Source organism: Populus nigra, chromosome 10 (genome assembly GCF_951802175.1).
Source record: "Populus nigra chromosome 10, ddPopNigr1.1, whole genome shotgun sequence".
Classification (NCBI taxonomy): Eukaryota; Viridiplantae; Streptophyta; class Magnoliopsida; order Malpighiales; family Salicaceae; genus Populus; species Populus nigra.
The window spans coordinates 14,730,616-14,746,153 of NC_084861.1; the positions used below are offsets into that span (position 1 = coordinate 14,730,616).

At 35.4% G+C, this 15,538-nt stretch overlaps 3 protein-coding genes and 1 non-coding gene across 4 annotated transcripts; 1 reads left to right on the top strand and 3 right to left on the bottom strand.

Moving 5' to 3' along the window:
* Positions 1-1,775: 1,775 nt before the first annotated feature.
* Positions 1,776-1,859, top strand: TRNAY-GUA (transfer RNA tyrosine (anticodon GUA)). Its single transcript is given in 2 exon segments — positions 1,776-1,812; positions 1,824-1,859. It is a non-coding gene; the product is annotated as a tRNA-Tyr (tRNA).
* A 471-nt stretch (positions 1,860-2,330) lies between these two features.
* Positions 2,331-5,444, bottom strand: LOC133704232 (probable arabinosyltransferase ARAD1). Its single transcript, XM_062129009.1, has 4 exons — positions 4,767-5,444; positions 3,715-4,011; positions 3,530-3,625; positions 2,331-3,092 (listed from the first exon to the last, which is right to left on the bottom strand). The coding sequence occupies exons 1-4, from the start codon at positions 5,265-5,267 to the stop codon at positions 2,667-2,669; spliced, it is 1,320 nt and encodes a 439-aa protein (XP_061984993.1). The 5' UTR covers positions 5,268-5,444; the 3' UTR covers positions 2,331-2,666.
* Positions 5,445-7,991: 2,547 nt separating this feature from the next.
* On the bottom strand, positions 7,992-10,127 carry LOC133705763 (stemmadenine O-acetyltransferase-like). The gene is made up of 3 exons (XM_062131151.1): positions 9,938-10,127; positions 9,463-9,524; positions 7,992-8,723 (listed from the first exon to the last, which is right to left on the bottom strand). The coding sequence occupies exons 1-3, from the start codon at positions 10,125-10,127 to the stop codon at positions 7,992-7,994; spliced, it is 984 nt and encodes a 327-aa protein (XP_061987135.1).
* Positions 10,128-12,560: 2,433 nt separating this feature from the next.
* LOC133704834 (stemmadenine O-acetyltransferase-like) lies at positions 12,561-13,910 on the bottom strand. The gene has a single exon (XM_062129852.1). The coding sequence runs from the start codon at positions 13,908-13,910 to the stop codon at positions 12,561-12,563; it is 1,350 nt and encodes a 449-aa protein (XP_061985836.1).
* Between the last annotated feature and the right edge of the window lie 1,628 nt (positions 13,911-15,538).

Genomic DNA, 15,538 nt, shown 5'->3' on the forward strand with positions numbered 1-15,538 from the left:
ATATGCTGTTGGGCCATTTTTTTTTATTTGCAATTGAGGCGGATAACCTGCCCCATATTTTTTTAAAAAAATCAGACTACACGTCGTCTGTTTTGTCTAGATTTCAGCCATTATAGCAACTGAAAATCAAGGTAAGTTTTTTTTAACCTAAAAACCTGTTTTCATCCTATATTTGACCCAAGACACCTATAAAACAATATAAGAATTATGATAAATCTTTTTATGGTCTTGAAAAACCTCAAAAAACCACCTAAAAAATCAAAATCAAACCAAAATAAAAAATCAACCCGAGCTCAAATATGTTTTTATTGGACTCCCTTTATCAAATGGAACCATTTGAAAAAAATATTGTTCATTTTAGTGATTTAAATCAGTGTTAATGGTACTTTTCTCTTTCCAACACCGAAATTTAGCAACCCCTCTCTCTCTCAACCATAAACTAAAAAATAACATAAATAATTTTTTATACCAAAATTAAATTGAAAAAAAATATTAAGATACTAAAATTATATAATTTGTATGATTTTATAAATTCAAAAACCGAGTGCATCATTTGACAAAACCTATGTCATGCTACCTATTCTATTTTGATCCTTTTTGTTTCAACTTCATCATTTCATAAGAAATTAAAAGTAATTGATTTTTAATTAGTATTAAATATCTAAATATTGTTTTTGAGAATCAAATTAAAAAAAATAAAAAAATTTACATAACCCGTCTAGTATAATATATAAAAGGATAAACAATGGATTCCTGCGCAACCAAAAACTCGTGCTCTTAAGACTTATACTTAATTTTCATTGTCAATTTCTGATTTCTCTTTCGAGCTGACGTGGATTTGATATGGGGAAATTTGGAGTGGATAAGCTAAGCTGTCTTTATACCATGATGACTGATATACCCTTCACCTACTGTTAAATCTCATGGTAGGTGGATAATCCAGGGGTGTCTTTGTCATTTCAAAGCAGCAACAACCCAAAACAAATATCTACGTCGCACACTGGTGTTTTTTTCCTCCACTGCACTTTGGTCACAAATTTGTTGTCTAGATTTAGGACAACGAGGTTTGAACTTAAAACCTATTATCTGGTGGAGGGTCATGGCTGCCATGGCCATTGCAGCAATAATTTCATTGCATGAGAAAATAGATCTCAGAACCTGGGGGGTTATGCTGGGCAGTCTACACGCGAAAGATTAAAGTATATCTTTCCTCTTGACGGCCGTGCTTTCTTTTCAATTGTAGACTACCCATGCAATTTATTAGTATCTTAAACGACATGCAAGCCCATGAAGTTTATTTATTCTAAGTCATTTCGTCTAATTGGATTCCTTAGACGAGAAGTTATCTTGATTTCCCTTTTGCTCTTACAAGCTATCACCCCTACAATAATGCTCGTGTAGTGAATTCTGATGAGTGATTTAACTAGATAAATTTTAAATTTACTTTTTAATAATTATAATTTTTAGTTCTTTTAAAATTACTAAAAATTTATATAATTATTAATTTTAAAATTTATAAAATTAATCGATATACATATAAATTAGTCACTAATTGGGTAGATTTCTTAATGCTGCACGGTCATTCATCATCCACCAAAAGTCAAAACTCCAACAAAAGCAAAATACACCATCCACAAAGAGTACCCAATCAAATCCCCTTGAATCGCATGGAAATAAAAGCAGCAATTATGACTAGCATATCATAATTTATGCACAAAGTGAAGGATGGACGGAGCATTAGATTATATAGTTTTTATGGTAGTAGAGTCCACAAACCGACCTTAGCTCAGTTGGTAGAGCGGAGGACTGTAGTTGTAGCTGTAATCCTTAGGTCGCTGGTTCGAATCCGGCAGGTCGGATATTTTTTTTGTTTTCTTTGCTTTCCTTTTTTTATTTTTTATTTTCTTAGAAAATTCCTTACAATATATAAGACAAAAAAAAAAAAAAAACTTCAAAAAATTACGTAGATTGAATGATAGGCAGGACCACAACCTTGATCTCCAAATTTTTTATGCAACTAAAAACCGCCGCAAGATAAAAAATCTGCCCTGCTACCGTCCCTGTCCTGGGCATTCTAAATATTCCTGTACCTTCGTCAGAAGCGTGCTTCACATCAAGGGTCGGTTGGTAAAACGGTTCAAGGTTCCGGTTTAAACTTGGCTACACATACAAACAAAACGAAGCAACTCTCTCCCCTGACTGTAATAAGAAATCCGGACAAAAAAGAAGGAAAACTGAAAAGAACAAAGAACACCATTTTTTGCCGGATAACTTCTTCGATGGATGGAAGGTTTAATCACTTTCCATCAAATAAACTACAAAGATCGAGAGAAACAAATACAACAGCGTGGAATTAGTTCTTTGCTAAATTCTGGACGTCTACATATGAAAGTTATTTCTCAGAACTCACTACTGAACTGCTGGGAATGAACAAAAGAATATTAGACAGGCAATGATGCATCACTGCACATCTCATTTTCAAAAGAGAATCTTCTTTGATCTGACGCTGATGAGTAAGTGTGAACATATAGTAATTTCTGTATAAAGGTAGACGACAGCTGGTGATTGTAACTACCTCAGATTATTCCCTCAATGGGTTATCATTGTGTATTATGTAAAAAAAATCATGAATGTACAGTGTCCATTATGAAACCTCCAGAACAGAATCATCTTCTCCGCTGCCACCAGTCTGGGACTTTCAATCTGTGATTTCTATGGACAGCAAGTTGGGCTCCTGGAAGCTTGTGCTTAACCTGCCTCCATAGCATGTTGACTGCATCTTTCTTCATTGGGGGGTATTGGAATTCAAAGTGATGGGAGATCTTCTTGAGCTGCCTCCACATTTTAATCCACCTGTCCTTTGGAAATTTCCGGAGCTGATTAACCAAGTAATCTGGCTGAATAGCCTCGTTTATAGAGAAGAAAATTGAGAATTGGCTGTAGTCAATTTCATCTTCATAAGGGAGCTCAATTAGATCGCTCACAATGACAGGAACACAGTGGCTAACAATAGCATCGAAAAGCCGGCAAGAGGAAGGAGTGTCTCCTGCAGGATGCAGGCAGAACTTTGATGACCGCATCCCTTGAGTTGACTGATATTCAGGAAAGAAAGGAAAAGAGATGAGACACAAAAATTAAGTAAATTTATTTGGATAACACATTAATTGACTTAGGGTTATCCTCTTTGGAAAACCTACACTAATGGCATTCTCTCTCTACATGAGATCATAAAGAATGATCTTGCATTTTCAATGCCCAGTATGCATGGGAAGATTCCGTTCATTAAATGACAGGGAGTATCAAACATAATAAAACATGGCATGACATTCAATTTAAAGAGTGGATTGCCTTTGATGATAATTAGTTGCAAAAGCACATCATATCGTAATGTCAAATGCACCACATTTTAATGGGATAGGAAAAGGTACTTGTCAGATCCTAATGTTAAGGTCATTTAATAAAAAATTGGAAGAAACTCAGCATGCAACGACAATGTCAATTTTGGCAACCCCCATCACTCACTACTCACCGCTTGTATTGCTTCAGCTGTAGGCGAGCTTCGTTCATACCGAACATCATCATAACCAGCCAATATCTTTTCAAGTTTGGCACGGACTTTTCCTTTCTGCAACACAACAGGTCCGTTAAAAATCACCTTGACATCAAACCAGATGTTTTAAATGAGATTGACATCACCAAGAGCAGCACGCATACATCTTTCCTGACTGTATTCCCCCTGAAGAAAAGAAGTGTCTTTCGAGACTCAAATGGGTCCGATAGGTCATCATCTTTAAAGGAATCGACATTGTGTACATACGGCGACACAACATCTTTACTTAGAGTTGACAAGGATTTAGGGTAGCGGCCAAAATCTGCAACAATAAGAATGGATGCATTCACCAGTTGTCGGAGAAATCTAAAAGCATTTGGATGTGTCATTGGAATCACATGGTCTCTGCCTCCAGACCTCTGCCAGTACTTCGACTTTTGCAAAAAGTCTATCAAATCAACCTGAAACCAGAAGAATCTTACAGTAAACCTTAAGCAACTAGATCTCAAGCAAAAATATATTGGAACACAGTAAATAGATAGCGATATTGCGTAATGGCAGGATACAACAAGTTAGATACTCTGAAACTGAACTTAACTTAACTCCAAAAGATTCTCTACTTCTAGAATCTAGTGTGAATTGACTGGAGAATATCTGATTATCAGTCCAGTACCAGCTTATAAAGATCTACAACTAGTGAGGTGTTCATAACTACTTCCCTATATCAACATCAGCAAGAAAACTCAATCCCCTAACACATAAAACTCCTTGATTCAACAGAATTATTCAGTTAAACCCTCCATTTCTATATCACCCTCATTAAACTCCAGTCACTAAAGAAGCTAAAAAATGTCAACTCTATTAAACAAAAACAAACCGCAATATTAATGCATTGAGCTGATTTCATATCCGATCGAAAAAAAACCGCCTTGGAAAAAAAAACACCCTCCAATCATGAATCAATATATTACTCTCTACAAACTCTTTTTTCTTTATGGAATCAAAATTCTAAGCCAATAACCCTTTGTCCTAAAAAGGCTAAAAAACAGAATGCCATAGTTTATTAAGCTAGAAATCTCACCTTTTCAACCGCAAACAATTCTAAACCCGAAATTTTTTAAAACCCATCAAAATTCAGTCCTTAAGAAAAATCAAAATTCTCCAAATTAAACACAGAAAGCTCAAAACTTGAGCTAAAAAATGAATCCAAAATCACCTGCAATTGCCGATCCTTTTCTGTTTCAGGATCAGTCATGTTACGTCCATGAATATTAAAACTCAACGAACTAAAAAACGGCACAAAATACGCTTCCGCAATCTCAGGATCCAAAACCCTAACAGCCTCCCTCTCCTCTCCCTCTCCACCACTTCCCAAAAGCGAAGCCATTAACCAATACTCCACACTATGTTGCTTCCTCACCCCCGCATTCACCGGCCACCGAGGCAACTCCTCCGCTGTCCTCACCGGCGTGTCATCTCCACCCCCCTTCTTCCACTGCATCATTCCGATGTTGAATCGACGTGGAAGATCATACATGTACACTTTGAGAGGAACAGAAGGAGAGGATTGCGTGTGGGTGGGCGTACAGGGTAAGTTGTGGGCTCCATCTGGTGATGCAAAAAAGTATGATCTGATATCAACAGTGCCGATGAAGAGGGAGAAAGAGATTAAGAGAAGGATTATGAATGCTAGTGAGATAATTGCTTTTCCATACATTTTGGAAGATTAAGAAAGAAAGAAAACTAATTTCTAACAAAGAGAAAGTTCATAGCAGAAGAAGCTGTGTGGATCTGAGTGGAGAGGGAATTGGAATTTATGAGCGGGAGTGTTTGAGAGGAAAAGAGAGGATTTTTGGGATTTTGTCTGGGATTGGGGGAGAGGGAATTTTGATCCAGAAAGAAGGCAATCAATCTGCTTTTAGTATTTCACACGGTCCCTATAGTTTGTACACTTTGTCATATGAAATCTTTAACTTTACAATCTATCAAATGAGTCCCTATTTGAATAAGAGATCTTCTGTCCGATTAGGTCGATCGTCCGATGTGATATTCACATGGATGTTTTAGTTTTTCGTTATTTGAGTGAAGGGTAAAATGTTAGTTAAATACTTCAATTTTGCTCAATAAGTATATTAATAAGCATATTAATTTTTTTAATTTTAAATATTAAGATTAGAACAGGGAGAAATTTATAAAATTTTGCTCAATATCGCAACGCAGAGATTTATCTCTATTGATGCTTAAATTGATTAAAATCATTCTACTCACGTCGAAAAAAAATAAAATTGAAAAAGGCTCAGAATTCAATTTGATAAAATGTAAAAAAAATGAAAACGAGTGTAAAAAATAAAAGTACTGAAAATGTTAAGGACACGAGAAAAAATTTCTTCTTTATTTTTTATTTGTTTTTCAAATTTATTTTTATTTAAAAATAATTTTATTTATTTTTCAAAGTTATTTTTATTTAAAAATATATATATATTTTTAATTTTTAAAATTAATTTTTGATATTATCACATAAAAAGATTTAAATTACTAAAATAATTAATTAAAGATAAAAAAATAAATGTTTTTAAAAATTCATTAAAAAAAAAAACAAACGTGGTTTTTGTATTTTCAGTAAATCACCAATTGGGCATTCAACAATATTTTCATGACTAGCCGCATCAGTCAGCAAGATTTTTACAGCAGTGACCTTTTGTTTTCCCAAAAAAAAAAAACAAATAACCGGAGATTTTAAATAAAACATTAATGATTAAACTATTCCAATGCGATAAGCTGCATCTTTCAAAAATTAAATGATTTTCCCATATGCATTTATCTCATTTCATTAGTGAATCTGGCATTCGATAAAACAAAGCGTTTCCATCTCACGGACAAGTTCTGAAAAACTAGAGATGATAGAGAAACTGAGGATGTTCTAGCTCAGTTGTATGGTGATGCAATAACTGATGCAGCTCCCTTTTCTGGGCAACGAAAGGCCATCCTTTCAATAAACACTGAAGGTAGAAAGAGATTCTTGCGTTAAGTGACATTGGAGCTCAAATATAGTACTGTAATTGCCTGCTCTAATTCATCTACACTATGATATCACATGTTTTTTCTGAGATATCCCCTCTGCTATCATATATCTACGCATCATATACAATCTGACTAGCTACCTATTTGTAGGGATATGGCGTCAGCTTGGACATCCTTGGATCCACTCCTCTGGCGTCAGCTGACTCGTGAGGAAAATGGCCAACCTGAGACCTCAAGAGTTTTCCAAAAAGCTCTACCTGATCATTGGAGAAAGTTAAGTCTTTTCTAGTTGTGAAAATAACATGCTGATTAATTATTCGATCAAAGTTTGACTATTAATTATTTTCTTAATCCAAGTTTTCATTTTAATATGCACTTTTGTTTTGTTTGTTGTGGATGAAACTGTAAACTTTGACTAAAAATAAAGGATATTTCAAGGGAAAAAAAGAGTATTTGCCAAGGAAAACCAATAAAATAACCAGATTAGAAAGAAAAATACACGCAAAGTATTCATTCAATAGTGAGTTTTACAAATAAATGGGATTCAAGAAGTATTTTACATTAAATTCACAGCAAACTCACTGAATTGACGAAGCACTAACCAGGATGGATGAGGTGATGAACTCGAAACGGGTACTCCTCTGCATCACAAGTCCACCATCCACATTTAGTCTAGAATACATATAGTTTCTTATACACAGACATTACATCAATCCTTCTCATTAAATTCTCCGTGAAAAGCTTGTCGTCCCATCTAAAAGTGTATCCATAATATATATATAAAAAATACTCTGTGAAAAGAAATGACCAACAATGAATATTTTTTCCGATCACATTCATACGACAAGGGAAGGGGAAAAAAAGGTAGTCTATGAATTTTTTTCCTCAGATTAATCATTTGAAAAAAATCTAATTTATTGAAAATTTCAAAAAGTAAGGAATTTTTAGGAAAAGTTCGATTCACATTATTTATTAATGCCACGATTTAGCTTTGATCATAGCTGATTGCAATTATTTACCCAACAAGTATGGTTTTTTGCGCATTGATCATCGCAAGATAATATATATATATATATAGCGGTCATGGTAAGCAAACCAATTAAGATCGATCCACGGTCTGGACTGCTATCTTGGAGTTGCTTATGCAAGAAATTCAGGATCCAGTTCAAGTATAGCGTTATCTTTTCAGCTAAGGTAATCCATGCTTCAAATCATCCTTTGCTCCATTTTGTTTCAATCAATGAAGCAAAATTCATATATGCTGGACCAACTTTCCCACAAATACCCAACCAAACAGATTCAGGAATTTCCAAAATTCACATCGTCGAGGCCAAGATTAGACCAACTCGTGATTAGAAACCCATCGGGTTTTTCCTTCGCAAGAAAATCACCTTGCTGCCTTAGACCATCAGAAATGGTTTTAATTAAATCCCTCATCACCTTGTAGACTTTTCAGGAAATCCTGATGGTCCATTTTGGCGACAGATTCTCTTATTATGATGGCCAACTCATGCAGCTCCAGGTCTGCCTCCGGTTTAGATACTGCCCCAACAGTCCGAAATAGGTTTCCAATGGCGCCATCAAATAAGAGTGGCTCTGTTCGCGCTCGCAAGTTCACCACATATCTCAAAATGCATGGCCTTGGGGAGCCTGAGAGTGCAAGAGATGTGGCCATATAACGTTTCCTAAGGAAACTTGACAAAGCTCCAGTTCGAGACGGCTTAAGATCACCTTCACCTTTGGCCTTTTCCCTCAATGTTTCTGTCGCCTTGGCGTCAAACACGAATCTCTTTGTGATGCAGTTGTTTTCCACAAACCATATGTCATCTACAAGAGAGAATAGTTGCCTCGGCACATCATTTCTTGGTGGAAACACTAAAGATGCCTTTGCGAGGTTAGGAAGCAGTGTTTCAAAATCACAAGAGGAAGACCCCTGGCTGATGGCAGACCATGCACTGAAGAGGGTGGAAGCAGTTCCTCCATCACCAAGCTTGTGGGACATGCACCCACCAAGTGCTAATCCACCACAAGAAAATACGCTCAGCTGGAAAATCAAATCTTGTGATTCTTTGGCGAGAGGTGGGCATGGAAGGAACTGATTTAAAGATTCAATTTGCGGGCCTTCAAAAAATTCTGACAAACTACAAGTAACCTACTAGGAAAAGAAATAAGTTAATAAGAAGCAGAAGAATATTACGTGAGCTAAATTAAGGAAAATAATTTAATATTAGCTTGGGAAATTTTCTGCTTCTCGAATTTAAGAAAAGTCATGATTTTTTTTTTGATGAACGCGGTGAACTGTTTAAAGATTTGTTTTTAATAAAAAAAACCTATCCGATAATTCCATTTTAAAAAAAAACATATCAAATAATTAATCATTGAACAAGACTAAAAAAAACTTCTGATGTTATATATGTCATCCCGATACATGCACGTGGCACTATAGTTGCAGAGGCCCATGATGTTATGCATGTCATTCCTAAACACCCACATGGTATTTGTTGGGGATTCCGTCTCTCCTATATGCGGACCGGTGGTGTTTTGATTGTTATTTATTGGAGACTTAGCACATCAATACACAATATTTAATGTGGTTCGGCAAATCGCCTACATCAACGGGAAAAGTCAATATTATTAGAGACAGATAGAGAAAGAATTACAATATACATGGAGAAGGAGGATGATCATTTCACTCAAACTCTACTCCCATTGCTCTTACATTGCTGCACAAGACAGCAAGGCTGCTGCCCTTGACAACCTCTCTTGCTCTCTTGTTCTCTACTGCCTTACTCTCTCTTTGCTCAAACTTTGCTGCTCTTTCTCGGTGTCTATTTATAGACAAAAACGGTGCCACCAACTCCAACTCTTTTTCAATAATGATGGCTGCCAACCTTTAACATTTGAGATGGTTTGCACATGATTGGTGCAGCTACAGCTCTAGCTGCTGCAACTGCTGCAATTATCAATGGATAATGTCATCCATTAATGATTATTGCCCATAATGGCAACAAACCCATCGGTACTATCATAAAATATTTTTTTTGGGTGCTCTAATAGAAAAACTTCTGGCTAAAGAAGAAGAAAGAGAATATTAAATGTGTGGCGATCATTTAAGAAGCATTATTTGCTGTATACTTACCTAATTAATTAACACTGGATCAACGATATTAGCCAGAAGAGTTGTTTAATTGAAAAATAATAAAAAAGTAAATAATACACCACTCAACTCACTTATTTACATATATAAAGATTTAAACAATTGATATTTTTGACTGATAATAATTGATACAGTATTACAGACAGTTTCTTTATTCTTGAAATCTATGAGACCTAGAGAATTCTCAACGTCCCTGAGAAAGCAGCAACCTGCAACCGCAATCTCACCATCACTAGACCCACTCTGCGCGGGACATAGTGCTGATCCTTGGAAACGTGAGTTGTTGACTAGGGCCGCTAGAGGCCTTGATGGTCTAGCAAGCCCTGATGTTGGATTCGAGATGATTTTAGAGTTCAACGTTACAAACATCTCCCGGTGGGAGTTTCGTTGAGATTCCATGAATCTAACAAATATAGGAAAGGCTGATACACCCAAAGCAAGCTGCTATGCCTGAATGAATGCACTACATCATAATCAAACCCTAGTTTACTCAGAGAATACATTTCTTGGTCATGTGTCTTCTAAAGATTAGTCTGAAACTCATCAACAACACCGTGCAACCCACAAAACCAAGCAAGATGACAGCTTTTATGATGGCCTGTTGTCACTGATAATTAGTTCATGAGTTGACAAATATTTTGATCATCTTTTACTCTGCATGTACATGTTTACGTGAGTTCAAAGCTATATACATTCTCTTTTACTGAACAGTACGGATGTATACAACCATTATAATAAAGTTTCAATCTCTCATCGACTTATGACCCTCAACCTTTTTAGAAAATTTGTTTTATAGCTATCCCAGCTATCCTCGTCTAGCATTTCACATCTTCCAACCCATGACAGCCTTTGGAAACCATTTTTAAAGGAGGTTCTCAGAAACCTCATCACTCGTGAGGTAGAATAATTCTATATATTTGGTGCGATTTCGGGCGCGGTTGTATGAAAAATTACAGTTCAATTTTAAAAAATTATATGTATAGACTGTTAGGATACTGGCATGCAAACCCGACAAGACAAAAGGCAAGGAATAAGATAAAATGAGAAATGAGACACACAAGAATTTACGTGGTTCACCCAATTGGGCTACGTCCACAGGCAAGTATAGAAGGATTTTACTAAGTAATGTGGGAATTACAACCTCTCTCAAATAATAGGAGAACAACTAAGAATCTCTCTATTATTAGAAGAAAACACCTCACTTACTCTCTCACAAATACCTCACAATTTTGTGGGATTACACTCTCTTCACTCTCTTCTTCTCTTCTCTATCTTGGTGTGCATATAGGCTTGAATGCATTGTCTATTTATAGGCAAGAGTGAGGGTATAATGGTCATAAATTTAGGAGGAATATATGCCTAACAACTCATCCTCCACTCATACTCCACCAATTATACCAACTCATCCTCCACTCATACTCCACCAATTACAATTTATCTCCCACTCAAATCCCATCAATTATGCCAACTAATTAAAGTGGCTTTACATAGACACCCACGTACACCTTAATCTCTCAAGTCTCTTACAATTCTTAAGGAAAGGAGCGGTATCTAAGACTTACGAATTATTTAATTCTCAACTGAAATGGGATATATATCCTTATCATTATCATCCTTGACTAGTTCTTTATTCTGTGATTAGTTTAAATTATTAATCAAAGAAAAATCGAATATTAAAATTTTCAGGGCCTTTTTTTCGGGTAGGAAAATTACGTCATGGGTTCCTTGTTTTCTTCATGACTTCTGACAACCGTAGCCCTGGCAAAAATGAATTGGTGCTAGACTCGCCAGCTATCAGTCAAGCATGAGAGACAAGGACAGGCTCTCATTATTTAAGCCTCATAAAATCTTCTCTGGCTTGTCAGCGATATACAGAAGTTATCACGTTTTGGTTGCAGATATATGTTTTCTGTTCTCTCTCTCTCTCTCTCTCTCTCTCTCTCTCTATATATATATATATATATATTTATATGTACACACACACTGAAAATAAGAAATAGAATAAGTGGTGCTTTCTAGTTGCACCTCTAGACTGCTATGTATGATCCAGCAACCAAGAACTTGCACAGTGGCTACTGGATTCTTAAATTCCTTCTGCTAGTTAATATTCTGGAGATAGCGACAAGTCTTGCTCTAAGTAAAATGTGAACCACTTCTCACTTTTATAATCTCTTCCATAGTTTTCATTTTTTCTAAGCACGAACTCTCTTACAATCCTGAGGATTTGGTCCTTGCTCATTTGGTATGATAACTCTACAAGTAGCTAGCTACTGTGTGCACCAGATGCTTTGATATAGAAATTATTAAATAATTAATTAGCTTCTAATTCCATTAAAATAATAATGTACAACAATGTTTATTAGTTGAAGGATCCACATCGAGAAGTAGATGGTGCCATTAGTAACTTAAAGTAGTTGTATCTAATATTGTAAGGTTAATTTTTCTTTGAACAAACGTTATAACTGGCTCGAGTGTTGGAGCTGAAATATGGGAGGTTTCTTAAACTAGCTTGTTAGGCAGTGCTTGAATGATTTCATTTTCATACAAATGACACAAATGTTTTAAATTAAAACGGTAGACAACGTAATTAAGCTTACTTAAAAGACTTACATAACATTAGATCTAGTCTGCCAGTTCAAATAGCTGGGGAAAGAGGCATTGTCTCTTACAAATTACCAGAAAGGGATGAGGGAGGAAACCAGCAGCATGCATGGATATATAGTCGAGCTTATTCTAGAGAGTCGTTAATTTGTCTAACTCCAAGCTAGCAAACTAAACAAGATAATTATTTTACCCCAGGACCTGCAATGGTAGGATTTGAAAGGAAAAACATCAAAGGCTTGAAAACTTAGGATTTGGAGAAGCAAATGCCAAAAATTCAGGATCACGTTCCAGTACAGCCATTCGTTCCTCATCTAACGTGACCCATGCCTCAATCCCGTTACCATCTTTGGTTTCGACAAGTACAGTGAGATTTCTGAATGCAGGGCCAACTTTGCCCATGAGACCAACCCAGAAGGGCTCTCCCCATCCAAAGTTTGCCTTGGTTAAACCAAGATAACACCAACAAGTAAAAGCAAATATATCTGGCTTTTCAAGAGAGAATAACCCTTCTAGCTGGCTGCAGTAATCAGACATGGTTTCAAACCCTTCTTCACCTTGCATAGTTCGTGTATAATCACTATCATACAGTGCAATAGCTTCATTCAACTGGTTTACCAATTCATGCAGTTCTGTGTTTGTGTCTGTGGGGTTTGCAACAGCAGTTGCCCACCAAAAGATATTCCCAATGGAAGCTTCGGACATGGGTGGCTTCGTACGCGACCGGAGATTCACTGCTTCGACCATAATGGATGGCTTTGGTGAATCTGATATTGCCTTTGAAGCAGCCATACAGCATTTCCAAATGAAACATGACAATGTCTCGGTTCTTGATGGCTTAGTGTCCGGCTTGCCAGCTTTGGCCTTAGCCCTTAACATTGCTATCGCTTTGGGATTAAAGACAAACCTTCTTGTAATGTAATTTGCTTCCGTGAACCACAAGGTTTCCATTAGTGATATATGGTTCCGTGGAAGTGGATTTCTTGGTGGAAAAAAGAGTGACGCCTTACTGAAATCAGGCTGTATAGCCTCAGTATGTTCTCCTCGAGATTTAGATGCCCAAGCTGAAAGGAAAGCCTTGGCTGTTCCCCCATCAACGAGCTTATGTGAAGCAGACCAGCCAAGTGATATTCCTCCACATGCAAATATGCTCACTTGAAAAGCTGATATAGGTGCACTCATGTTTTCCTTTGTAAAGGGTTGGCATGGAAGGAAAAGGTTCAGTGACTCAACTTCATTGTGTTTAAGGTAATCAGACAAGCGACAATTAACTTGGGCTTCAAGGAATGGGACCCCTTCACTGAAACAATCAATGAAGAGATTATCTTTAACCCTTCCAGAAAAGGGGTAGTAGAGGTTAAGGGTCTCTGAGAGAGATTTCTTTAAGCTATCAATTCTGGTTTTGGCAGTAATATTGTTGAAATTGACATCGTTCATGGGGTAGAAGAAGATAGCTGGGGAATAAGTTGTGGGAGTGAGCTGATCAAAAAGGGTGAGTTCGTAGGGTTTTTTCTGCTGAATTGCTGGGGAAGATGGTTTGATGAGTTCTTTTGAAATGATGTGAACTTCTATCTTCGCCATTTTCACAAGACTCTTGCGGTGCAAAAATTTATCTGTGTTTGAGTGCTTATTGATTGAGGCAGAAGCATTGTTTCGTTATATATATAGAGGAGGTAGACTTTTGCTTCGAGTCGCAAATAATGATTTATATAATTCTTTTCACATATCTTTTTAAGTAAAAATTTCTATTTGTATTGTATTTGCTAAGAGAATCTGGTTATATATATATATATATATATATATATATATATATATTAAGCTAACAAATAAAAATTACTGATAGTTAATGTATATTTATTGTGTATAATTCTTTTGTAATTTAAACAAGATAAATATTATATCACTAAAACTTAAAGCATATTCTTCATTTCATAATGTCAATGACTAAATCTTTTTATATATAATTGAGCAAGTTTTCAGTTTATCCTTGCGTTTTTTATCGTCTTTATATAATAATCAATTTTTTAAATATATCTTTTAATTATTTTTTCCTGTCAAGGTTTTTTATTTAGATTTTGTATAATTGTACATGTCATTCCAAATATACTCTTGAGTTATACAAAAATTTGATTTTAATTATTTTTTTAATGAAATTTTTATTTCTTAACATTTTAATGGTTGAGCAGTAATTTTTAAATTCTTTTATTTCTCAAAATATTTTGAGTAATTTTTCTATTATATGTTCAAATACTCAAGGGTATTTTTAGAATTAATAAAAGATTTAATTCTAATAGTTTTCCTAAGTTTAACATTAACTAAAAGCTAAAAATATTAAATGGTTATTGCTCTTCAATTGAGACTAAATTTTCTTTCTTGCATAGTATCGACATGGTGCTTTTAAAGGACTGTAATAAATTCTTTCGAGTATTTCTAATATTTGAATCCAAAAATCATGGAAATGAGCAAGGCCAACCCAATGTTTTATTGGTAGACAAGTCTTGTACAACCCTCAATTTTAATTTATTCCTAACTTATATATTCATTCTTAATTCTTAATTGATTCTCAAAACAATTAAATATTATCAATTTATTCGTAGATATATATTTAATAAAAAACTTAATCAAGTCTTTATATTAATACTTATCCATCGACATTTTGTTGAATTAATTGTTTTAAAATTGATGTTATTTTAGTTCATGAAATATTTACATTAGGTAAAAAAAAATGTTGATATTCATTAGCTTTTCCATTAAATTTTCTTTAAAACTATGTCGTTTTTTGCATTAGATATTAAGCTTTTGGGTTGAGATGGTTCTTTGACATGATATCAGAGCCTTGATGACCAAGTGGTCACGAGTTCGAATCTCACCATCCCCATTTATTTGATAAAAATTAAGCACAAGGTAAAGTGGACCTGTGCAAGTTTCAAGCCCAAAGGGCTTTCACTTGAGGGGGTGTGTTAGAGAATAATATAAATCATATCCTGGGACCTCACCTAACAGCTTAAGCTTTTAGGTTGAGATGGTTCCTTGACATTAGAGAATAATATAAATCATATCCTGGAACCTCATCTAACAGCTTAAGCTTTTGGGTTGAGATGGTTCTTTGACATGGTATCAGAGCCTTGATGACCAAGCGGTCACGAGTTCGAATCTCACCATCCCCATTTATTTGATAAAAATTAAGCACAAGGTAAAGTGGGCCTGTG